This window comes from Vigna angularis, chromosome 5 (assembly GCF_016808095.1).
Source record: "Vigna angularis cultivar LongXiaoDou No.4 chromosome 5, ASM1680809v1, whole genome shotgun sequence".
NCBI lineage: Eukaryota > Viridiplantae > Streptophyta > Magnoliopsida > Fabales > Fabaceae > Vigna > Vigna angularis.
The window spans coordinates 27915013-27939982 of NC_068974.1; the positions used below are offsets into that span (position 1 = coordinate 27915013).

The 24970-nt window shown below is 30.9% G+C and overlaps 3 protein-coding genes and 2 non-coding genes across 7 annotated transcripts; 2 read left to right on the forward strand and 3 right to left on the reverse strand.

The window, feature by feature from the left end:
- Nucleotides 1-3753: 3753 nt before the first annotated feature.
- LOC108339899 (uncharacterized) lies at nucleotides 3754-6932 on the reverse strand. Of its 2 annotated transcripts, XM_017577124.2 has the most exons (4): nucleotides 6695-6932; nucleotides 6431-6592; nucleotides 5455-5673; nucleotides 3754-4197 (listed from the first exon to the last, which is right to left on the reverse strand). In XM_017577124.2, the coding sequence occupies exons 1-4, from the start codon at nucleotides 6905-6907 to the stop codon at nucleotides 3856-3858; spliced, it is 936 nt and encodes a 311-aa protein (XP_017432613.1). In that variant the 5' UTR covers nucleotides 6908-6932; the 3' UTR covers nucleotides 3754-3855. The 2 variants fall into 2 exon arrangements, with proteins under 2 accessions (XP_017432613.1, XP_017432614.1); XM_017577125.2 differs by lacking the exon at nucleotides 6431-6592.
- A 10846-nt stretch (nucleotides 6933-17778) lies between these two features.
- LOC108340092 (uncharacterized) lies at nucleotides 17779-19215 on the forward strand. The gene is made up of 2 exons (XM_017577318.2): nucleotides 17779-18039; nucleotides 18792-19215. Exons 1-2 carry the CDS (start codon nucleotides 17805-17807, stop codon nucleotides 19019-19021), a joined length of 465 nt encoding a protein of 154 aa, XP_017432807.1. The 5' UTR covers nucleotides 17779-17804; the 3' UTR covers nucleotides 19022-19215.
- A 225-nt stretch (nucleotides 19216-19440) lies between these two features.
- Nucleotides 19441-19513, reverse strand: TRNAV-UAC (transfer RNA valine (anticodon UAC)). The gene has a single exon. It is a non-coding gene; the product is annotated as a tRNA-Val (tRNA).
- An 88-nt stretch (nucleotides 19514-19601) lies between these two features.
- Nucleotides 19602-19674, reverse strand: TRNAV-UAC (transfer RNA valine (anticodon UAC)). Its single transcript has one exon. It is a non-coding gene; the product is annotated as a tRNA-Val (tRNA).
- A 91-nt stretch (nucleotides 19675-19765) lies between these two features.
- Nucleotides 19766-23955, forward strand: LOC108338944 (tetraspanin-19). Of its 2 annotated transcripts, none has more exons than XM_017576027.2 (6): nucleotides 19766-20121; nucleotides 21000-21099; nucleotides 21794-21874; nucleotides 22000-22104; nucleotides 22905-23072; nucleotides 23610-23955. In XM_017576027.2, the coding sequence occupies exons 1-6, from the start codon at nucleotides 19949-19951 to the stop codon at nucleotides 23619-23621; spliced, it is 639 nt and encodes a 212-aa protein (XP_017431516.1). In that variant the 5' UTR covers nucleotides 19766-19948; the 3' UTR covers nucleotides 23622-23955. The 2 variants fall into 2 exon arrangements, with proteins under 2 accessions (XP_017431516.1, XP_017431515.1); XM_017576026.2 differs by having other exon boundaries at nucleotides 19778-20121; nucleotides 22905-23084.
- The last annotated feature ends 1015 nt before the right edge of the window (nucleotides 23956-24970 follow it).

Below are 24970 nucleotides of genomic sequence, written 5' to 3' on the forward strand. Positions count from 1 at the left end.
AATAAATAAAGGAGTAAATCTTGCTTACCATTTTATTATAAATGAAATTATTTTCATAAGATAAAGAATTATTTAAGTTTAAAGTCATAAATTTTGGTATTTTTAATTGGATTTTATTATTGAATATTTAAATTTTCAACTTTTTTTAATTAAATTTTTATTTTTAACGGGATGGTATGATTTTTATCTTATTATGTTTCCTTTTTTATTTGTTTGTATGTATTAAAAATATATAAAAAATATATGTTATAATATAAAATGATGATTAAGTTTATTATTTTTATTTAAAAAAATTGAAGAACGAGGTCATTATACTGCAATAATAGTAATAGAACTATTCCTTAACCATTATAAATTATAACATAGAAGTCATCCAAAACATAATGACTTCATTCGCGAATAATTTTTCAACAAAAATAATAAAAGCTATTTTTCATCTTATTTACCGCAATATTATTCTTAGGTTAACTACAAAACTTCTTATTAACAGATACAACTAAAGATCAAGAAAGCTATAAAACTTTCACTACAAGAATGATTGAAATTATCGACGGTCATAATTCGTCGGTAATGTATAAAATTCGTCGGTAATTAGCATTTACCGACGGCTTACCGACGGCCAAAATACCGTCGATAAAAACGTTGTCGGTAAACTTTACCGACGGATTTTTGGCCGTCGATAATTACTGAAGGCTTTTGGCCGTCGGTAAATCCTTTGGTAATTACCGAAGGCTTTTGGCCGTCGGTAAATGTCGCGACCTGGTTCATCTTCTTCCTCTTCCTTCGTCGCTGTGTAAATTTTTTTTTCCATTTCCACGAACTCCACCACCAAAACGGCATCACGCGAGTAACAAACTAGTTTCCAAAGTATCAAACAACCAATTTATTTTCAATAGTTAAAATTATAGTGAATCATGGAGAGTTTTTCTACAATTCTCAGATTTGTAAGATAAATGTTTCTAATCGTTTCAATGTGGTGGAAAGAACGGTGGTAGAGGGCAGCGGTGGTGGAGAGAACGGTGGTAGAGGACAACGGTGGTGGAGGGAAGCGGTGGTGGAGGGCAGCGGCGGGAGGGCAGCGGCGGGAGGGTAGTGACGGTGGAGAGCAACGATGATGGAGAGCAGCGGTGGAAAGCAGCGGTGGTGGAGAGCAGCGGTGGTGGAGGGCAACGGTGGTGGAGGGCAGCGGCAGTGGAGGGCAGTGACGGTGGAGAGCAGTGACGGTGGAGATTTCTTTACTGATTGAAATGAGAGGAGAAATACTTCTTTTACCCACATATATTGGCACTGGATGCGAAGCTGGTTTCGAAAAAACCCGCTCTTTTGACCGACGGCCAAACGCCTTCAGTAAATTCGTCGGTAATGTCACCCACGAAATAATGGGCGGGAAAAATCCCGCTCTTTTTACCGACGGCCAAAAGCCTTCGGTAAATCCGTCGGTAATGCGCATGTCACTTACCGACGGCCGAAAGCCTTCGGTAAATCCGTCGGTAATGCACATAAAAATACCGTCGATAATTCCGTCGGAAATTAAGATATATCGACGGATATTGATCCATCGGTAATATTAATATTTTTTGTAATGTTTTTATTAACAGATACAACTAAAGGTCATGAAATGAAATGACAAAACAACATTCACATCATTCACTTAACAATTAAATTAAATGATAATATTAAATTAAAAATATATAAAAATCATATTTTAGACAAAAAAACATTTAGTAAGAATTTAATTAAAAATATCAAAATTTATAAGAGATTTAAAATTTAATTAAATCTAAAATCAATTATGAATAAAAGTAATTTTAAAATGACGTGATTTGTGGATGAACATTTTCATATAAAAGAATTTAATATGAAAATTTAGTATAATTTTCTATTTAATAATTATTTTGGTTTAGAATCTATTAAATAATTTATAATCAATTCTTTAACATTAAATCGTCACCCAACTTGAGGAAAATTATTATGAAAACCCATAAATGTTGGTATTAGAAAAACCGAGAGCGTTCATGTATCCAAATCAATAGTTAACGAGTAATTACTTAAGTGGTTAACATTTCTACTTTGACAAATGCAAGTTTCTTTCCAATAAATTTCTCATTATAATTGGGATGGCTGAAGTGATTGTATATTCATGGTTAAATTTAAATACTTAAATTTTAATAAGAGAAAAAAAAAAGTGACAAAAAAACACTTCTGAACCAGTACACAATTTGGCATGTGGGGGACAAAAACATCAAAATTATGATGAGTGAGACATAACCTCTTAGGACGAATAACTATGTTTCCATAAAGAGAAAAATGATAAAAAGAATAGAAACAAAAATCTTATTTGATAAATTAAAATACTCCATTGATGTGAGTGATTTGGGAATATAGAAAAATACCACCTTAATTATTTTCATTTAAAAAGGAAGTGATTTGGGAAACATAAGTGGTCACAATTGCACTATAAATAAAATCTACTTGTGGGTTATTTCAGTTTAAATATATTTTAGTTCATATAATATTAGTAATTTTTTATTTTATCCTTATAAAATAATTTATAATAATTTATTTTAAAAAATTGAAATTTATCTTTAATGTTTATAATTATGTAATACATACCAATTCTTCATATATTTAATGAAAGATTAACCAATCACATACTAACGATAAATTGAGTAAAATCATCAAATGATAACATCTTATTGAGTCATAGTATAAGATAAATATGTGATATCTCTAAAAGAATTAATTAGGGCAAAAATTATGTTAATTACCCGTCTATAGATAGCATTTATAAATAAAATTACTAATTTCAGATTTTGAAAAGATTAAAACTAAAAACATATTTCATGAAAACCAAAATAAATAAAATACTAATTTAATATAAGAATGATAAATTAAAGGGAGAGAAAAATTTACAAGAACCAAAACAAAAGCATTCTTGTTTCATAAAATTAGAAAAGCATAATTAAGTAAATTATTTTCTTTTAGCAAGGGTTTTTTTATTTTAGTTTTACAAATTAAAAAACATTAAACAAACATCTTTAAATTAGTATAATCAACTTGCTTAATTAGGCTAATGTAGTTTAATACTAAAATTTTAAACAAAATATAAGTGTTTTATCTAAACAGGCTTATGATATTATTATTTAATATTTGAAGAGAAATAATGGTGAAGAAGTATGGGAGGTAAATAGACTAATAGCCTGTTTGAAATTTTCGATTTGAAACGTCTTAAACACAAATTTAATAGTTTCTTCCTTTGAGGTTAAGGCTCCTCAGAAAGTGGTCAGTGTATAAAATATAAACTCATTCAATTTCATTAAATGTTAGTAGAATAATAGACTCCCAAGAAATAAAGCATTTTGTAGACCCTTCACTTTCACATTTTTTCATATATAACTTTTAGCTTAAATGTTATTATGGTTAATGGGTGACATCTAGCTGCAGCACGGGATATTACTCTTACCATTCCACTCTTTTAACTTAAAAGTTTCATCAAGTATTAAAAATAGCACAATTAATATATTATATTTTATAGAATATGGTCTTTATATTTAATAGTCGTAAGCTTTTAGGAATTGCAGATAAAGGTAATTTAAATATAACTCTTTAAAAGATAAAGTTATCTTTTTTTAAAATAAAAATGTGTTGAAAGCTTTAAATTTTAAAATAAACACACAATGTTATTTTAATAAACAAGTTAGAATATTAATACAGTTTGTGATGATGAAAAAAAGTTATAAAGACAAACCTTCGTTTAGCGAGAACCATTACATTCAAAAAAGTAGAACGAAGGGAATGGAATATCACTCGAACAAAAAGATAACAAGTTTGCTCAATCATATTTGTAAATACAATTTAATAGAAATAAGATACTACTAGGGTGAAAGCATTGTACAAGGAATGTATAACAATGGAGGAATACAAATTCCCAGTCCAAGAATAGGAGCATCCAAGTAAACACCCAATGATGAACAATTGAAGGAAGTTCTCACCAGATAAGTGAATGGCACTGAATATAACTGAGCTTATGGCAACAGCTTGTGGCCATTCCATGGTGGATGAAAGTGATGTCAAAAGAAATCCCCTATAAACAACTTCTTCCAAAAGGGGAATGACAATGCAATAAGCAAGCACACAAGACACTCTTGAGATTCCACTACTTAGGAGCATTTCCTTCTGAATGGGGTTGCTCACAGGCTGCATGCATATGGTATAATTAAAGTTAGGGGAAAACACCACCATTTCATAACTTTCAACCCATTTCAAAAAATTTGCAAAATTTAGAATAACTACGTACAGAATCATGAGGTCTGGTAGGAGGGAATGGACAAAATGATAGTTCCATGGTTTGAAATAATAATGCTTTTAATAATAAGCATCAGGAGAATATGATAATGACACATTTCAACAGCTCACAAAGTTAAGTAGTAGTATGAGTGCTGGATATGTTCCACAATTTAATCAATCACTAAGATTGTTATACAACGTAGGCAGTGCATAACAGTTCACATTAGTTAGCTTTAACAGGGTGTGCAGCAACTTCTCTAAAGTATTGAATTACAATTATAACACGCATTTTTCAGCCATTTAGCAGTTTTAGAGCCTTATGCAATTATCTAACTTTTCTAAGTCAGAAGCCAAACACAACAATTGTTTCTTACCATCTATTTCCAAATTTGCCTTTACTCTCTTATTCCTTTAAGTTCCCCTTTAGTCTTCCAAAAATGTAGTTCTTTGTTTTCTCTTACAACCGAGTGCTTTTCATTTTTTTTAAAAATGCTAGTTGATTGGAACTTGGATTTGTTTAAGATAATTTGGATATTACCAAATTACAACAGAGGTACATATTAAGAGTTCCTCAAAAGTCAAGAAAGAAAAAGAAAATACACCAAATATCATTCCAAAGACCTATAACATACATCTCATATCCCCATTAAACAACTGCTTACATATTTCGTTTTCCCAATTTTACTTTATATTCCACACAGCCTCTGGCTTTATCCCGTTGCTTCGCACCTGCTTCCATGTAAGCAAGTTTTTTATATCCCAAAGCCCTTTTTTGCCATTACATATTTACTACATGGTTCAGTAATAGGAGTGCCTGGAACAACTTGAAAATGTGGGGTATTTTCCATGATTAGCAAGCACAATCTTTTGAGTCAAGGTTTATTAATTATACCTATTTACTAATGTTGATGCTTGTAAAAAAAGATATTTCTGGTGTGAAAGGCAAAAACATAATGATACCAGTTTCTGGTTCACTACCTACAGCAGTATCGGTATTGAACAATATGGGATTTGAAAGAATGTGCTAGACATATAGTTTATATTGTTTCAGTACCTATGTAAGCAGCAAACACAATGCAAGAACTATGACAGTGCTGGGCATATAGTTTGTATTTTTTTTTCTACACAGATGAAATGATATAACTGGGAAAAAATGTAATCACCAACCTTGGAGCCATATAAATAGTCAGCAAGTAGAGATGTTAAGAAAATCAGAAGAGCAAGAAACCCAAATCCCAGAGCTGATGACAAAAACCAGTTCCTGTAGCTCCATGAGTTGTTCTTTTTGAAGAAATTTGTAAACTTGTATTGTGGCTTAGCTGTGTACTTCAACAAAACTAGAGTCCCACTAAGCTCGAGAATCTGAATGGTGAGAAGAGATAAGGCCTGCATCAGCGAGGGAAAAGATATTGTTAAAATGTCTGCTCTAAAGACATAACACTGTGAATCAATGAACCTAAACTCTGGCAGATGTAAATTCAGACATTGAACTAAATCTAAAGATGAAGGACCATTTATAGTATGTCACATAGAAACACAAATCCCATTGATACTCATTGCACTGCCTTAAACTTCTAACGTACTCACTGCCTTATAAAGAAAGCTATCCCCAAGCACAAGAAGACAGCAAAGTACAAACCTTAAAACAACAACTTCCAATTAAATCTTGCAGAACTAAAAAACAAGTACTGTTGATCTATACCCTATTAAAACAACAATACTAGTTAGAGTAAATGGTTATGCGGAAATCAACTCAATTGAACTTCACGCCAATCCACCTCCCTGCTTCCTCCTAGATTTACTCCTTTGAAAGTGTAATTTTCCATTTACAATGCTTCAAAAAAAATTCCAAGCACACCCTAAATCATCTTCTCTGTATTTTGGTCATCAGTCAGTTCCTCTCATTCATTTATTTGGTGTTAGCGCCTTATTCCTTAGTAAGATCATGGTAACGTACATTTGAATTACCAATTTGGTGATAAAATTTGGAGTAATATTGTGCTGACACGTTAATTTCTTAAAGAGACTAATTAAATAACATAAAATCTTTAGAACATAGACAAAATAAGATCCTAAGATTTGGATGACATCGGGGTTTAATCAAATGATTTTGAGAAATAAATGAACAAATAACAAAAGTGACCTCAGTTTGTGGGTCAATAACAGGTTGTCCGTTGAATAAGGCCACAACGGATAAGCCTCCAAAACTGAAAGGGATGTGCAGAGTGAATAAATAGAGTGCAAGATTGCTCCACACATTTCCACTCTCCCATGGACTGTCTTCCTCTTGCAAGGCTGAGAATCCCTGGAATTTGGAATAACAAAAAGAACAATACTATTCTGTTCTTGATAACATCAGAATTAGAGGGTCTGTAACCTGAGAAAGATTCAGCATGGCATTTCATACCTGAGAAAAGGGTGTGATTTCTTCTTCTTCTTCTTCCCTTTTGCAAAAGCTCTTAAAACTGTGGCGTTGGAAGGGAGTGCATCTCAACCGCAGTTTCGGTGAACATAGTTGGCTATAAATCGTGTTTGGAGGATGAAAGCAGTGAAAGGGTGTGCCCAAATCATTACTAACAAATTTCGCATAAGCATATGGACACCCCAGAACCAACAACATTTGACTCTTGAATTCAATCCTTAATTTTTACTCATTCTTTATTCTACATAATAGTATTTCATAGGTCATATTGAAGGTCATGAATTTGCGCCAAATATTTATTACTGTATCTAATAAAATTAGATTTGATTAGATAAGACATTGATCTAGATATAGCATTAATTAGTTAAGACTATAGTTAACTATGATTTTGTAAATACATTTAGATATATGCTTAAATTTTTAATATTTTGAAATTTATTATTATTGTTTTAATAATAATCTATATATAGGTATACTTTATTTTTATCCTAACTTGGATAATACACAACTTTTTAGAACTTTAAATAGTATTTTAATCATTATTTTTACTTTGTAATTTCCTTGTAGAGTTATTCTTGTTTTGAAAATAAAGATGGTTTATTTGAATTTCTTTACCATGTATAAATAAAGATTTTTACCATTCAGTCAATGTTAAAATATATGTATCAATTAGTTTTAGTATAACCTACAGGAAAAATACGTTCCTAGGTGCATGCATTTTCATTTTTTATTAAGATAACACAAAAAATTAATTTTTATCATAATTATTAAAAATTTGAGATATAAAATAAATAAATTTTATCATTTTATTTATTACAAATAATTTTTTTATTATAATTAATTAAATTAAAAAGTAATTGTAACATCTAATTTTAACATAAAACTACTAAAATAAGTATGAGAGGATCAATAATTAAAGAACATATAATCGAACTTATTGAGAAATGCTATTATAATTATCCATATATATAACCATAAAAACATAATTTATACCAAGATTCTATACCACATAAGAAACAACAACTAAATTACATAAAACTTAGAGTCTTTCAAAAAGGTACAATACAAACTAGTCAAACCTAAAAACTAAACTATAACATCTCCCTCATTCTGAGCTGGATCAATAGTTACATTCTCATCTATTTACACTGATGGAAGTGATCATTTTAAAAAGAAGACAAACAACACAAGACAAAATACACATAAGAGTAAGCTAATAAGGAAAAGAGATTTTCATATAATAGTAATAAAGTTAATATTTCATACAAGTCATTCATACAAACAAGAAAATCAAATAAAGAGTTAAACAAGACTAAATTATCCCGATTCATATACTAATATCAAACTTTGACAAGTTTTACATTTGTGGTGGCCTCTACTACTCTGTAGAGTCATTATCAATGAGTTTTATCTTACCATATACAAGGTTAGTCTATTATCATCTTTGGTCAAGATAAAACCCTTAGACTAAGACCTTGTATTCTTCTCATGACATACCTCACCCTTCTTTACATGAGATTGGATAATAATTAGAGCTTGGATAACTTACAATATTAAATCCTTATATCAATGCATTCACTAAGAAAACTCAAACTTAATCCTCCTTAGATCAGTATCAACTATCCTCGTACAAATTTCAAACACAAATAGTCACCTTAACAACTTATAAGATTTCATCAACCACACCAGAACAATGAACATGGAAGTGGTTGAACTTTGTTAGTCTCGTCCAACAAAAGTATCCATTTTCTCAATGAGTAGTGCTTGAAGGCCCACTCACCCAACTACCAAACGTCTCACCCAACAACATTGTCACTGGAACTCACTGAGATTAAACCATCCAAAATCTATCCATCGACAATCAAGTTAGTGGCACCCAACGCCCACAAGTCAGTCAACTCACTAACTTTGGTGGGGTCTAGTGGTACTGAAATTTCGTCGAATGCCAGTTAAGTCAAAGGCCATTATCCAAGTGGCTCCCATTAGCACTTGTTGATGTATAAAAAATGTGAACATCCTCTTTGGGTTTTAATTGAGCAATTTGACTTTTCTCGAGCTCTTACACACTTAGCAAACTTCATAAATGTTTTAATATATCAGTCTCTTAGCTTAAGAAGTGTCAAATATGTTAAGATAAGATCGTCTAGTGAGACTAGACTGTGTAGTAACTTAGGCTTTGAAGTTTAACATACAATACTTAACGAAATATTGTTTATTGAGTGAAGCGTCTAAAGGATGTGTTTAGTAAAGAAAAATGTTGAACAAAATAAGTGTTTGAACGTAATACGCAATTATAACGTTTCACAACAACAACGTTTTCCAATATATAGTCTAATAGACAGTGTTTAACAAACAACATTTAGCAAAAGGAAATGTCTAAGTATACAGTTATCAAAATACTAAAGATTAAGATTTTATATCTAAAAAGTGTTGGACAAACAAAGTGGCTAAAGAAAAGAATCATCTAGGATATCATTTAAATATGTTAAATGCTACCTTTAAAGATGACTAAATGATATGAGAATGTTTGATATCACAAGAGCATCTAACATATACATAAAAGTGTTAAACATTATAGGACTTCTAACAGAGTGTCTAATCGTCATAGTATCTAGTAAAAAATTAAAGCATTTGAACACAATTTTCGCTAAACAGAACTAAACGATGTCTTTACCTGACGAGCTAACATGGGCCAATATGTTTTAAACACACAATTTGACTAAATGATCACCAACATCTAAAACATTTAATGCATGTATGAAAAATGACTTCTTTGCTTGTATTGAGAGCAACATCATAAAGAAAATATTATATTCTTTATAACTTAATTATCTTTATGACTCCCTTCTCTTTCTTACTCATTTATAAAGATATATTTCATTTATTCATCATAACACATAGTCAAAGACTAATAACGCAAACCTAATTCATTCTTCATAACACAAGGAATACTATCAACTCAAACTAACAACACTAGGGCAGTTAATAACTCAAACTTCTAAATCAAAGACTAATTACAACTTATTTTACCAACACAAAAGACTAACAACAGCAAAGGAAACAAGATATATCACCAAGCACACATGTTAACTAATGGTAAATTGGAACTTCAATTGTCAAGTAAAGTAAACTTTAAAACTGTGCAAAATAAAAACTAAAATCAATGAAGGACCAAAGAGTATCACAGTTTCGATCAAGAACTATTTTCAATTTTACGTAATACTTCAAAGACCAAAATCATATTTATCTTTTAATTTTATTATTATTTAGTACCATTTTTTAACAATAAAAAACAAAAATAGTTATATTCTTAATTGTTATCTTATATATATTAGTCTGATTATATATGATTTTGAATAGGTTCAAAATTATTTACTTCATTAATATTTACATGATAATTTATAATTATAATTATATATTTGTTGCAAATAAATTAGTTAAATGATTGTAATCTAAATATAAGCCTCTGTCGTGAATTTCAGGTTTCAAATAATAGAAATAATGTAATAATTTTAAATATAATTACAGTTATATAATTATACATTATGTAACATGTAAATATATAAATGATAATTAGTTATTGTTAAGATATGCCAAATATTCTATTAAAGGATATTAGGCAATAAAATATTGTGTTAGTTATAATTTAGATATTATTATAATTTGTGCAGATTTGTGCACTTGTCATTCCTTTAATAGATGAAGGATTATAGGATCCTTAAATGTATATATATGGTACTCTACTCTTTGAAATAATACATCAGAATTATTCTTTAAACCTTTTATTATGGTATCAAGAGCCAACACTGATATCCTCTACGATATAGGAATTAGTGTCTTTTTCATTGAATATTTCTAATGGCTTCTTCCGATGACAATCAATCGGAGAAACATGATTCTGGAACTTCCGCTGCTGACAATCAATCGGAGAAACATGATTCTGAAACTTCCACTGCTTCCAAGAGTTATATTTCTACTGCTGCCGGATTTGTGACCAAGTCAGGTATATCTAACTCTGCCCTTAATCTTTCTGTTGTTACTAATGATAGTGATTGGATAATTGATTCGGGTGCTACTGATCATATGACTTGTGATCCTCATATATTTACTAATTTTTCCTCTAATTGTTCTAAAACTGTTATTATTAATGCCAATGAGGTCTCATCTCCTATTGAAGGTATAGGTATTATATCCCTCTCACCCTCCTTATCGATTCCTGATGTTTTATTTGTTCCTACATTAAACTGTAATCTTATCTCCGTCAGCAAGTTAACCAAATCACATTCTTGTGTTGCCTTATTTTACCCAACCCATTGTCTTTTTCAGAACATCCATTCCAAGGAGAAGATTGTTAGTGGTAGAGAGAATGAATGACTGTATTATCTTGAAAATGTCTCACAATCAAACCATAAAAAAGGATTGACTTGTCTTGCGAACGATCACATACAAGATAAAAACAAAAAAGAAATTTGGTTGTGGCATAAACGGTTGGGACATCCCTCTTTTGGTTATTTAAAAAAACTATTTCCATCACTATTTCATAAATGCAATATTTCTGATTTTTTTTTTGTGAAACTTGTGTTTTGGCAAAAAATCATCGTGTTGTGTTTCCTTTAAGCAATAACAAAACTAATTTTCCTTTTTCATTAATTCACACAGATGTTTGGGGCCCTGCCCCGTAATCAAGACATAATGGAAAAAAATAGTTTATCAGTTTTGTTGATGATTGTACTCGGGTAACCTGGGTATATTTGCTTAAATATAAAAGTGATGTGTGTGATGTGGTTCGTTCCTTCTATCATTTGATTGTTACACAATTTAACACATCTATTAAGGTCATTCGATAAGACAATGGAGGAGAATATTTTAAGACTGAATTAATAGAGTTCATGAACTCTAAAGGCATCTTGCATCAAACTACATGTCCTTATTCACCACAACAAAATGAAGTGGCTGAGCGGAAAAATAGACATATATTTATGGGGTGAGGCTGTGAGCTCTGCCGTTTATTTAATTAATCGAACTCCTTTTAGTGTGCTTAACTTTCGAAGGTCTTTTGATGTGTTGTCTGATCATTGTATCCTTCCTCCCATAGTTTATTTACCACCTCATATTTTTGGATGTGTTATATATGTTCACTTACACCCACATCAACGTACAAAGCTTGAAGAACGAGCGATCAAATGTGTTTTTGTTGGGTATGGATCAACTCAAAAAGGTTATTGTGCTTACCATCCACCATCAAGGAAATTTTATATTTCTATGGATGTGACTTTTAATGAGCATGAATTTTTTTATGTTGATTCTCCACTTCAGGGAGGCAATGAAAGTGAAGTGCATAATCATGATGTTGGTATGTTTGATTGTGAAGATAAATTATTGTGTGAGGATCATTCTGCAGGAAGTGAGCCAATCCTAAATATGGACCCTTCTTTTCTGGATAATACAGTGTCTTCTGATCATAACCAATTGGCTCAATCTTCTCCACAAGTTCAACTTGACTCTTCAGAGGTACCTTCGGATCCTATCTCTGATAATACTAATGAAATTGATCATGGAATTGATTCTTGTCTGCGTGAGACCACCAGCACACCAAACACTGAGTCTACTACTGTTCAATATATTCTTCCACCTCGTTCTAACTATGGTCAACCTCCAGTTAAATATGAACCAGACCTCCAAGCCAAAGTTAAATATCCCATTAGTAAATATGTGTCATCTCACAAGTTATCTCAGTCATATGCATCATTTGTATCTCAATTATCTTCAATTTCTATTCCTAATAATGTACAGGAAGCTTTGGCAGATCCTAGATGGACTGAAGCAATGGTTGAGGAGATGGCAGCTTTAGAAAAAAACAACACTTGGGATCTTGTGTCCTTACCAAAAGGGAATTGTGGGCTGCAAATGGGTCTTTACAATTAAGCATAAAGCTGATGGAACTATTGAGAGGTATAAAGCACGACTTGTGGCTAAAGGTTACACTCAATCTTATGGTGTAGATTACAAAGAGATGTTCGCACCAGTAGCCAAACTCAATACTATGAGAATACTTTTTTCGCTAGCTGCAAACCAAGATTGGCCTCTTCTACAATTTGATGTGAAAAACGCTTTCCTACACAGAGAAATTTCAGAAGAAATTTATATGGATTCTCCACCAGGCATGACTGATTCAATTGGAATGAAGGTTTGCAAATTAAAGAAGGCTCTATATGGATTAAAACAATCCCCAAGAGCATGGTTTGGAAGGTTTACCAAGTCTATGAAGGCTTTTGGCTATAGAACAAGTAACTCTGATCACACCTTATTTTTTAAGAGAGGAAAAGGAAAAAATACAGCTTTGATTATATATGTAGATGACATGATTTTTACAGGAAATGACCAAGATGAGATTTCTAGTTTACAACAATACCTTGCATCTGAATTTGAGATGAAACAACTTGGAAATCTTAAATATTTTTTAGGCATTGAAGTAGCTAGATCAAAACATGGTATTTTTCTATGCCAAAGAAAATATACTATTGATTTACTATCGAAAACTGGGCTGCTTGGGAGTAAACTAGCTGATACACCAATTGAACAAAATCATAAACTCTTTCAATGCTCAAATTCAGCAAGCATAGACAGAGGAAGATACCAAAGACTAGTAGGAAAATTAATTTATTTGTGCCATACACGTCCAGATATCACCTATGCAGTGAATGTTGTTAGTCAATTTATGCATGACCCACGGAAGCTTCATATGGATGTTGTTGAAAGGATTTTGAGATATTTGAAGTCCGCTCCTGGAAAAGGAATTTTGTTCTCAAATCATGAAAACTTAAAGGTAGAAGGGTACATTGATGCAGATTGGGCAGGTTCAAAAGATGATAGAAGATCTACCTCTGGATACTTTACTTTTGTAGGAGGGAATCTTGTAACTTGGAGGAGTAAAAAACAACCTGTAGTAGCAAGATCTAGTGCTGAAGCAGAATTCAGAGGATGACACTAGGTGTATGTGAACTTTTGTGAATTAAAAATGTGCTATCAGATTTGGACTTTACACAAAATGAAGCTATGAGTTTGTACTGTGACAATACTTCGGCTATAGCAATTGCTCACAATCCTGTGCAACATGATAGAACAAAGCATGTGGAAATTGATAGACATTTCATCAAAGAGAAGCTTGAAGCTGGAATAATTTCATTTCCTTTTGTAAGATCAGAATTGCAGTTGGCTGATGTTCTCACCAAAGGAGTATCAAGAAGATTGTTTAATGAGTCTCTATTCAAGTTGGGAATGTGTGATATCCATGCACCAACTTGAGTGGGGATGTTAAGATATGCCAAATATTCTATTAAAGGATATTAGGCAATCAAATATTGTGTTAGTTATAATTTAGATATTATTATAATTTGTGCAGATTTGTGCACCTGTCATTCCTTTAATAGATGAAGGATTATAGGATCCTTAAATGTATATATATGGTACTCTACTCTTTGAAATAATACATCAGAATTATTCTTTAAACCTTTTATTAGTTATAATAAAAAATATATAAACAATAATACTTATTTAAAATTGTATTTAGAAATAAACACATTCTTTGTGTTAAATTAACTAGTATTTAGAACTAAGTACTCATTCCTACCTCCATAATATTAAAAGTAAAATATAGCATCTATTTAAAAGTATTTAAATTCCCACTGCATCCTTAACCCAACCCTCCTAAATCAAACAATAAAAAAATATATATATTATGGCAAATTCTCAAAGAATTCATTTAATAATTAATGGGATAGTATCCTATTTTATTATAATTTATAAATTAACTTTTTTAAAATTAATTATATATTAATATTATTTTATCTTAAAAAAACATTTGATAATTAATAAAGATGATTATTAAAAAAATTTAAATAAAATTAACAAAATTAAAATATTTATAATAAAATTGCATGTCAATATTTATAATACTAAATTAATTATTTAAACATATTAAAATTAAAATACATTTATATTTATTTGTTAAAAGTAGCACATTGATATTGTTTCTTATGTATAAGTTTATGCTTTATTATTCTAACCTCCCAATTTAATAATATAAAACTATTAAAATAAGACATACATAGATAAGAATTTACAAAGAACTTGAGGTTTTTAGGATAAGAAATCCTATCCTTGACGGGCCAAAGATTATCTATGTTGTTGCTTTTCTCTCTCAACCAAAAGTTAAATCCCTTGAAAGATGTTCTCTCTAAGCTAACACTGTCTAAGGTGATCATTGCAAAAAAGACAACACACAGACAGACAAACACAAAAGCAAGGACAAACTAGATAAACAAAAATATTTTGTATATATATATATATATATATACATATATATATATATATATATACATATATATATATATATATATATATATATATATATATATATATATATATATATATATACATATATATATATATATACATATATATATATATATATATATATATACATACATATATATACATACATACATATACATACATACATACATATACATGCATACATACATATACATACATACATATACATACATACATATACATACATACATATACATACATACATACATACATATACATACATATATATATATATACATACATACATACATATATATACATATACATACATACATACATACATACATACATATATATATATATACACTAATTCAAACATAAACTCAATTCAGTATAATAACAAACCAAACATCTTATACATGTAATAACCTAGACAAGACTCATCTGAATTAGGTATGAATGTCGAACTCTTGGTAGTTTGCGCACTTGTATGGTAAACAGTTGGCCCACCCCAAGCACCACACAAGGTTAGTCCATTTCAGTTGCCTAGAGCCATTATCAAAGTCTACAGACAAGAACCTCCCGCTACTTTCACCACATGACTCATTCCTCTCTACTTGAGAATGGATGATCATTAGAGTTTCAAAACAGACCACCAGTTTAAACCTCCATACATTCATACAACAACAACACAAAGTATGACCATGTAACCTCTCCATGAGGATCATGGAATTATGTCCATCAACCATACTTTCAATACATACATAACCTCAAGAATAAAACATTATGTATTTCAATTCATATTTTCCACATAATCATATAATATCATAGATACTTCTACACCATTCTAAAAATCAAATCATAGCTCAACGTTATCATAAAACAAAGAAAGAAATAATCAAAACAAGTTCTGACTAGTCACTCAGTGCACCAAACTCGTTGTGCGAAAACAAAAACAATGGGTTCTTCTCGCTCACCTCTCGCTCAGCGAGACTTTCACTCAGCTAGAAGTGTTTTGCTTGCTTAGCGGACACTCTCTTGCTCAACGAGACTGCATAATTCTACGACACTGAAATTACAGAATTTGCACCCTCAACCACTCATGACCTATTCTATGCATCTTTCCCAACTTCTAACACTCCTAGAATGTATTATACACTCAAATGGACCTAAACAAATGTGTTTAAACCAACATAAACTCATTTTAAAGTTTGATCACATGATTTCAATCCAAAATTAACCAAAACCTCACTTTATAAACCCAAATTGAATTCTGTTATAGCTTATTTTTAAACAACTTAAGGATTCCAACAAGTCCCAATTGACTTACTAACACCCTCCAAAATGATCATTAGACACAGAACCTATAATTTAAATTCTCACTAGTCCAAACCCCCAAAAACTAGTTCTAAACCAAGCTAAACTCTACCTATCAACCACCAAACACTCTTACATCAAATTTCCTTCATTTGAATGCTTAGAGAAGTCACAAAACATCTCATAATATACCAAAAATGCCTCAAACCAGTTTACAATCCTTCTCTCACAATTTCACTACCTAAAACCCCTTTTCCCTTCACAACACTACCAAAACTCCTAGATTTTCAACTCTTTATTCCATACACTTTACAACACACATTCAAATTAGTAATGCAACATGTTAACATACAAATTCCAAACCAAAATATCATCCAATATACCTCACATCAACATTTCATCACTAAATACTCAATTACATCCAATTAAATAAGTTAAAACTAGCACAAACACAAAAATGACACCAAATCAGTTTAATACACATATAAACATCAAATTTATACCACAAACATCAATTAAAGAAAATTCTAGCTTCCCTTACCTCTTAAAGACACTGTCTAACTCTAAGAACGCTTCGCCGATTGCAAACGAACAGAGTCCTTAAAACTCTAGATGAATCAAGAACGTGTAGGAGATACATGATTACACATGCAACCGTACAAGATTCCTCTAAAACATATTTGGAAACAAAAGAGGAAAAAAGAGTTGAAACTTACTTGTTCTATTGAAGAAACTGATTGGGTAAAAACGTAGACCTCATTGTCGTGGTCAATCAGGTACCTTTTAATCGTTAAAGAGATGACTCAAGAGTTAGAACTCTTAGAGAGAATATGGAGAACTGTAGAAAAGTGATTTATAAAGAGATGATACATTTTAAAATAATAAAACTTGTTTATAACAAAACTATTTATAATAAAACCGTTTAATATTAAAATAATCGAGTCTCATTATTTTTAAACTACCACCACTTCTAACATACCAGTTTTGTTGGGTTTTACAATTATTATCATTCTCCCTTTCTTAAAAAGTAGTTTATTTTATATATTGAAAAAATTAAATGACCAATTTTGGAGAAAAAAAGCTCAAGTGAATCACGTATTAAAATTACTTGACGGGTCCTATGTTTGTTTTAAGGACTTATTTTTACTTATGTGAGTCTATTATATGACATATTATATAAAGTTATGAAAGTATTTTATGATATATTTATATATTTCAATGAACTCTTCAAAATAATTTTCAAATAATACTTACAACTAGATCAAAATGATTTTATTTATTTTATTTTTAATTATAAAAACTTTATAAATAAAAACTTACATAGTAGCCTCTTATTCATTAAACAATTAATCAATAAACATAAATTAAATAAAGATAATAAATTCTTAAATTAACATAAGCATGAAATATTACAAGTCTGGAGTTCTTTTTTGAGTTACCAATCATGGCGAATGTGGCGATTCTTGAGCTCAGTAGAAACTGTGCCAAGACAGTGGAAGAGATAGTAAAATTAGAAAGAAAGATCTTTCCAAAACACGAATCACTAGCTTCATTCTTTCACGATGAACTGAAAAAGAAGAACAGTGGATTGCTTTATCTTCACGTGGATGGCGAGCTTGCAGGCTACGTCATGTATTCTTGGCCTTCTTCCCTGTACGCCTCCATCACCAAGCTCGCAGGTTCCAACCCCATTCGTTTTCTTGCTTACATCTATCTCATGAAAGGATGGTTGCATTCAGAAACTGAAATTTGGTCTTTCCAATGCTAGTGTTTGTTTCGTTATCAAGAATTCAAGTCATGCCCATAACTTGTTTGATGAAACTTCCCAACTAAATAATCTGAGCCTTTTCTACTACTTATGAAGAAAAAACTATCGTGGTGTCGTATATCACCCGCAGCTAGTGAAAAGTTTTATGAAAATCAGGCTTAAGTGTCCGAATTGAATAACTAGTGTAATGAACTATAAACGTAACCTTGAAGAAAATTAGTCAAAACCATAGAAAAATAGCCAAAAGCTTTGTTGTAATAACCTAATGACAAATGTTTAATATGATGTTATTTAGCTTTTTATCTTTCTTAATTAAGAAATAAAAAATTATCAACCTGAGCTTTTTGCTATTTTCGTTTTGGTTCAAATTGTAGTCCTTTATTTTTAACGAGTATTGCTGAATCTTAAACCTAAGTAGTATGATATGATATGTTTAATTTAAATCTTTTTGTTATTTGAATATTACTAAAATCCTGTAGCATAGTGTATAGTTATAATGCTATAAGATCATGATATTTTATGTCTTTAATATTATTTTATACTATTTATTATGTAATTATTTTTGTTGAAACTGTTTATTGGCAATATGGGTTTACATTGCTGGGATTGAATCTTCAACTTTTGGTTATTGGCAATATGGGTTTACACATTTTGGTTTATTAGTGAAGGAGCAATATAGGGGACAAGGCCACGGAGAGACTCTGTTGAAAGCAGCAGTTGAGAAATGCAGGACAAGAAAAGTTTCGCGCATAATGCTTCATGTGGATCCCTTGAGGACTCCTGCAGTGAATCTTTACAAGAAATATGGTTTCCTAGTTGACACTTTGATTCAAGGCTACTACTCCTCAGACAGAGATGCTTATAGAATGTACCGGGACTTTGATTCAAGTTAAAGGAAAAACTGAATAAACATTTTATGTACCATCTACAATTCACTCCAAGTGATTTAATTAAAAGAACAAAATTTGTAATGATGATTTTTATTTAAGCACTTGTGAAAGACAAAAATTCAATAAAGAGGGGTTCGTGGTTTCACTTGTGTATTCCAACCTGAGAATGAATGTCTATGCTGTGTATTTGTCTGTCCTGTCTGTCCTATTGGAACATGCTCTGTCAATGACTGGTAGCGCAAATGTCTAAAGAAGAAACTTTAGAAATATCGATGATTACAAGAGGAACTGCTCAGAATAATTTTGAAGGGTTTCAAATAACATTTATTTTTTATTTGGGTTTTTTCTGATAATGTATAAAAGAAATAAGTTTTAAAATATTTTTAATTTGATTATTCTAGGAAAATAGTAAAAATCAAAATTGTTGCTGCCCAGGATCGAACTGGGGACCTTTAGTGTGTAAGACTAACGTGATAACCACTACACCACAGCAACAACGCGTACGTATATATTAGTGTATAATATAAATAAATATATAATATATTTTTAATTTGAAGTTCTACCAAAAGTAGTAAAACTAAATTGTTGCTGCCCAGGATCGAACTGGGGACCTTTAGTGTGTAAGACTAACGTGATAACCACTACACCACAGCAACTGGTATACTATTTTTTAAGAAATTATTTATATATATTATAAATTATAATAATGACGTCATAATAGGCTGTAAACCTCATAGCCATAAAGTAATCTAAAGGAAAAACTTATAACCTCCTTGCTCTCTTCGAATCCGTTAAGCGTACGAGCCCTAGATTTCGATCTAGGGTTTCTTTGCGCTCTAGTTCAATTTTCAATTCTGCTTTCATTGGATTCTGGGGGTTAAGTTGTTCTTACATTATTCCATTTCCCACGAATTAGAAATCACAAAGAAAATGGTGAGGGTGTTGAGAAGCTGCATTCAATCCATATTGAAGCTGGTGAACTCGGTGATTGGGATGGCCGGGTTAGCCATGATTCTGTACTCCGCTTGGATGATTAGGGTTTGGCAGAGGGAGATGGGTGACCTCCCCTTTGGTCACGATTCTGATGATTATCCACCTCCATGGTAAAATATTCATTTTTTTCCTCCATTTTTTTTTTCTATTTATCCTTGTATTAATGAATGAGAAAATTTGGATTTCGATTGACCAGTGAAGATGGATTTCAATATTTTTAATAATGAAATAAAATATTAAAAATTATGATTTGATTTTATGATATTAATGTGTTTTTATTGCTTTTGTACTAAAATGTTGAATGAAAGATAACGTTCTAGGAAACCAAAGGAGTTAATTGTGGAAGAGAGAAATGTTGATTGGGGGAGTCGTTTTTGTCATCATAAAGCTGTTGAATTTTGTGCTCTGTCCACTTGCAAGCTCTTAATGGAATTAAGAGAACCGGGAAATCAATTATGTATTACCCGGACTTTTGGAGCAGGGTTGGGGTTCTGGCTTAGGATATAAATATATTCAAGGTGTTAAATTGTGGTCACAATAGCAGTTTTGTTATGATTCTTGATATTGAAGAAAAGTTATTGTAGTTGTAGAAACTTCAAGAACCTTAACGTTAGACACAAACCAGTTTTTAAAACCTTAGATTTGTTCATTGTGAGGAGCACTGGATGGTACAAAAAATTTATGTGATACAAATCTTTTGAACGTGAATATATATATATATATATATATATATATATATATATATATATATATATATATATATATATATATATATATATATATATATATATATATATATATATATATATATTTTGTGGGAATTGCAGGTGGGGGAGGGGATGTTGTCAAACTGATTGCTTATTTTTGTGATCTTTATGGATAGATATACTCAGTATTTCCTGCTAGTTTAATTCCGCTTTACATTATTAAATTTTCTGGTCTGTATGGATAGATTCTGAAGACATGTTTTTTTTTCTTTTGAAATCAGGTTCATTTACACGTTTCTTGGCCTTGGAGCGGTGTTCTGTGTAGTAACGTGTTTAGGTCATGTAGCTGCAGAAACTGCTAATGGCTGTTGCCTGTATTTGGTATCCTTTTCTTTTAGTCTACCATTATTTTAGTAACAGATACGGCTCTGATGCTACACATGGATATGGCATTTCTTAAAATTTAGGTTGCAAGCATGGGAGTACAAATAACATTTATGTGAAAAATTGTATATATTGTAGCATATCATAAAATAAACTAAAATATAAATGCATCATAAAATTACTCTTACGGTATTTTTGAAGCAATTTCTCTACATCTAAATTATAATTTTTTTAATTTTAAGTGCTAAATGCATAGTATGGAAAAATGTTTTAATTTAATAAAATACGTAAGTTATATTTAAGGTAGCTAGCTAACAATTTAAATAATTTTTACTGCTGAAAGTTTTAATTTTTTTCACTGAATTTGAGACATACAATTTTAATTGCTGATGTTAGTTTTTTTATTTTTATTTTTATTTTATTTTTATTTTATTTATTTATTGTTATAATACAATATTTAAGATAAGTATAATCATTTAATAATTTACGTAAGGGAATGTTCACCGTTCAATGTAGTCATTAATTCCCTCTACCGAATTATTATCACTTAGTTGCACTTTTGGTGACTGTTAAACAACCACTATTATGTTTCAGTGCTGAAACTTTTAGTTTTATGCAGTTAGTTGTGTTCAATAGCAAAGCCATCTCATTAAGTGGTCATTAAGGCAATGTTAACCTTGACTGCTTACAGTATATGGTGTTTGTGGTTTTGCTTCTCATGCTGGAGGCTGCATTAACTGTTGATGTATTTGTGAATCAGGACTGGGAGAAGGTATTGTTGTCTATAAAAAATAATTTCAATAATGTTTTTGTTAATTCAATGCTTTTATATTTTAAAGTCTTCTCTTCCTGTGACATATTGAATCTGATCCATCTAAACGTGAAAATTGGAGTCAGGACTTCCCAAAGGACCCCTCTGGGAGTTTTGATCAGTTCAAGAATTTCATCAGATCAAATTACGAGATGTGCAAATGGGTAGGCCTGTTTCTTGTTTCTGTACAGGTAAATCTCTCTCTTCTCTGTCTGTGGCTGTAATAATTTATGATACAATTATTGTTGAAGCATATTATTTACCTATTGCCAAAGTTTCCTACTGAATTCCCACTTCCAAGATCATTGCAAGTTTTAAACACAAGATTTTTAATTAAAGGGAACTTTGTATTCAGGTTTTCAAGATTGTCTAAGTAGCTTCTTTCTCTTATAAAGCATATCGAGAAAACTGTCTCCAATGATTACAGTATACTGAATTCTTTTAAAAAATATTGCTTTCCCAAAGCAAGTTTAGGGAACCATAGTGTGTAAGACTAACATGATAAGCACTACACAGCGGAAACTTTCTTCTTTTGAACACATATCTCTTTCATACGGTCAATAACAGCTTTAATCTGTAATGAAAAGATGGAAAATGAAAATATCAGCTTTCATCATTTCTTTCTAACTGTATCCTGTTTATTGTCCCTTTTATATTTATCTCTTTGGTTCCTCTACTGATAATTTTAATGCATATTTTATTATTAAGGGATTCTTATAGGTAGTACTCCTGTTGTTGATGAGATCTAAACTGTCATTCTAGGTATATAATTAACATGTAAAACAACTGCCAACTGGTACAATGTGTATACTCTCTCTAATTCATTTGTTCTGTCAGTAAACTACGTAATCAGCTAGTGCATATTTCTTGTTACACTTTGTTACATATTTCTACTTGCTTTTGGTTCCAAAATCTGAAGATGGAGTTACATTTGGAATTTGGTTAATGAATGATGCATTGACGGATGGCTGCCTGTGCTGTTAACAAGCAGGGACTCTCTTTACTATTGGCAATGATACTCAAAGCACTAGGACCACATCAATATTATGATAGTGATGATGAATATACTCCTGACAGGGTGCCACTCTTGAAGAATGCTCCACCTCAATATGTTGTTGTTGATCCAGGATATGCACATGGAAATGAAACATGGAATAGGGTAAGTGGCAAGGTAAACTAGATTGGAATTCTTTTCTTGATCTTAACTTTCTTATTTGAGTCGTCACGGATTTTCTTTATGATTTAGTTTCACTACTACTCTGTTTAATTACGTATTATCATGCCCCAGTCTCATTGTTAGGTGGTTTGAATAGGCAAGTTGGCTTATAGACTGTACGTCGGTGTATACTGAAAATTTGAAAGTGATGATGTATTAGATTGAATCTTTAGTACTTATGATAGCGATCTCAATTTTCTTCATTCATTTTTCGGAACTTTTTTTTGGAAATTAGAGCATTAACCTCTACTGATGCTTTATTGTTGCATGATATTGATTTAATTTTAATGTTAACACTATTCTGTCAGTGGTCAAATACATTATGAAGTCGCTTTATGATTTCATTTAGTCACTATTTATTTGTTTCCTTGGTGAGACAAGTCCTGGTTATTGTTTTACTGTATAGTGGTCAGCATGTTAAATCTTAGCTCTAGCTTTGAACTTCTCTCCATTTAAATGAAAGTTTCCTTCTTTAATCAGTCAAATAGGTAAGGCCATAGCCTTCAATTTAACCTTGACGTCTGGATCCATGGAAAGTGAGGCAAGCAGTCCTTTTTTATGCCAATTGGTTTAGAAGATGACCTACACGCTGGAGACGGATTAACTATTGAATCAATGGCTATGGGAGAAACAAGTGCTTATCGTGATCCTGGGGACAAATAAACCATTTTCACACAGTTGTGAGTAAACGTGTGTAATCATCATATATCATGTCTGTTTATCGTAAATAAAACACAATCTCTTGATGAACAACCCCCTCTATCTTCTGTTAAAAGTATCTACGAAGGTGGATCAATAGATATGAGCAAATATTCTTTTGTTTAAACTGGGTTCTCATCATTCATCCATTGTGGATACAAAATGGAGTTTTGGCGTCCAGTTCATTTACACAAAAACATCATTGGCCCATTTTTTTTCACGCTTTTATCTGTTTAAACTTCTTTGACTTGAGATTCTGATAAACTTCATTTCACCACTTGAACAAAGGCAGAAGAAAATGATATTTTGCAGGTATCTTTGCGTTAATTGCTTTAAAAATGGAAACAGAAAAAAATTGTTTTAAATTTGAGACAAAGATCCTTCTTTCTGTTTTATTATTAGTGTAATGTAATTAACACCTTTTTTCCAGATTGTCACAATAGCAAATAGAGTAATTACAAAAGTAAAGAAATGAAAGGATGTTTTTTAACTGATAGTATTTGTGAATGTCTTCCATTAGAGGAATTCGTGGTTTTGTATTATTTCAGTGCTATAGGAAGAATTATATACTTGTTATTCAAGATTCATACTTTATATGGAATACTAAGAAAGAACTAATGACCATAGCCATTAGAAAGTTGTAATTTTGTTAGGACTATGTAATTTTGTTATTTAGGAATCGATAGTTAACTATTTTTTATCAACACTGTAACAATGGTAGATGGAACAATTTATATGAACAGGATTTAATGTTATAATACAGGTTTTATGGGTGAAATTTAATCTCGTCAATGTTACATCCGTTATTTGAGATATTGTTTTTAAATCTTGTTCTTTACACCTCCTTATTAAATTAATGCATGACTATGAATATTATATAAATTTACATAATATATCAAACCTCACATAAATATATGATAGTTGTCCAATATCACCCAAGATCAATAAGATCGACAATCCTACTTATCATTGATCTTAACGAAACTCAAGCTATCGTCGGAACTTGCATCTAAATACTGTATGTATATAATTTTTTATTTTTATAATTACTTTTGTTTTTATTATTCTCTTGACCTATTTAGAAGAAAACAACTAGAGGAAATAAAAGTACGACAAAGTAAAAGTAATCTGAACATGGGACA

Coding starts and splice junctions, on each gene's coding strand:
- LOC108338944 (XM_017576026.2), top strand. CDS start 19,949: ATGGTGAGGGTGTTGAGAAGCTGCATTCAATCCATATTGAAGCTGGTG. Junction 21,100..21,793: donor ATGGCTGTTGCCTGTATTTG/GTATCCTTTTCT, acceptor GACTGCTTACAG/TATATGGTGTTTGTGGTTTT. Junction 21,875..21,999: donor TGAATCAGGACTGGGAGAAG/GTATTGTTGTCT, acceptor AATTGGAGTCAG/GACTTCCCAAAGGACCCCTC.
- LOC108339899 (XM_017577124.2), bottom strand. CDS start 6,907: ATGTTGTTGGTTCTGGGGTGTCCATATGCTTATGCGAAATTTGTTAGT. Junction 6,593..6,694: donor AAATCACACCCTTTTCTCAG/GTATGAAATGCC, acceptor TCCAAATTCCAG/GGATTCTCAGCCTTGCAAGA. Junction 5,674..6,430: donor TTATTGACCCACAAACTGAG/GTCACTTTTGTT, acceptor TCGCTGATGCAG/GCCTTATCTCTTCTCACCAT.
- LOC108340092 (XM_017577318.2), top strand. CDS start 17,805: ATGGCGAATGTGGCGATTCTTGAGCTCAGTAGAAACTGTGCCAAGACA. Junction 18,040..18,791: donor CTCCATCACCAAGCTCGCAG/GTTCCAACCCCA, acceptor TTGGTTTATTAG/TGAAGGAGCAATATAGGGGA.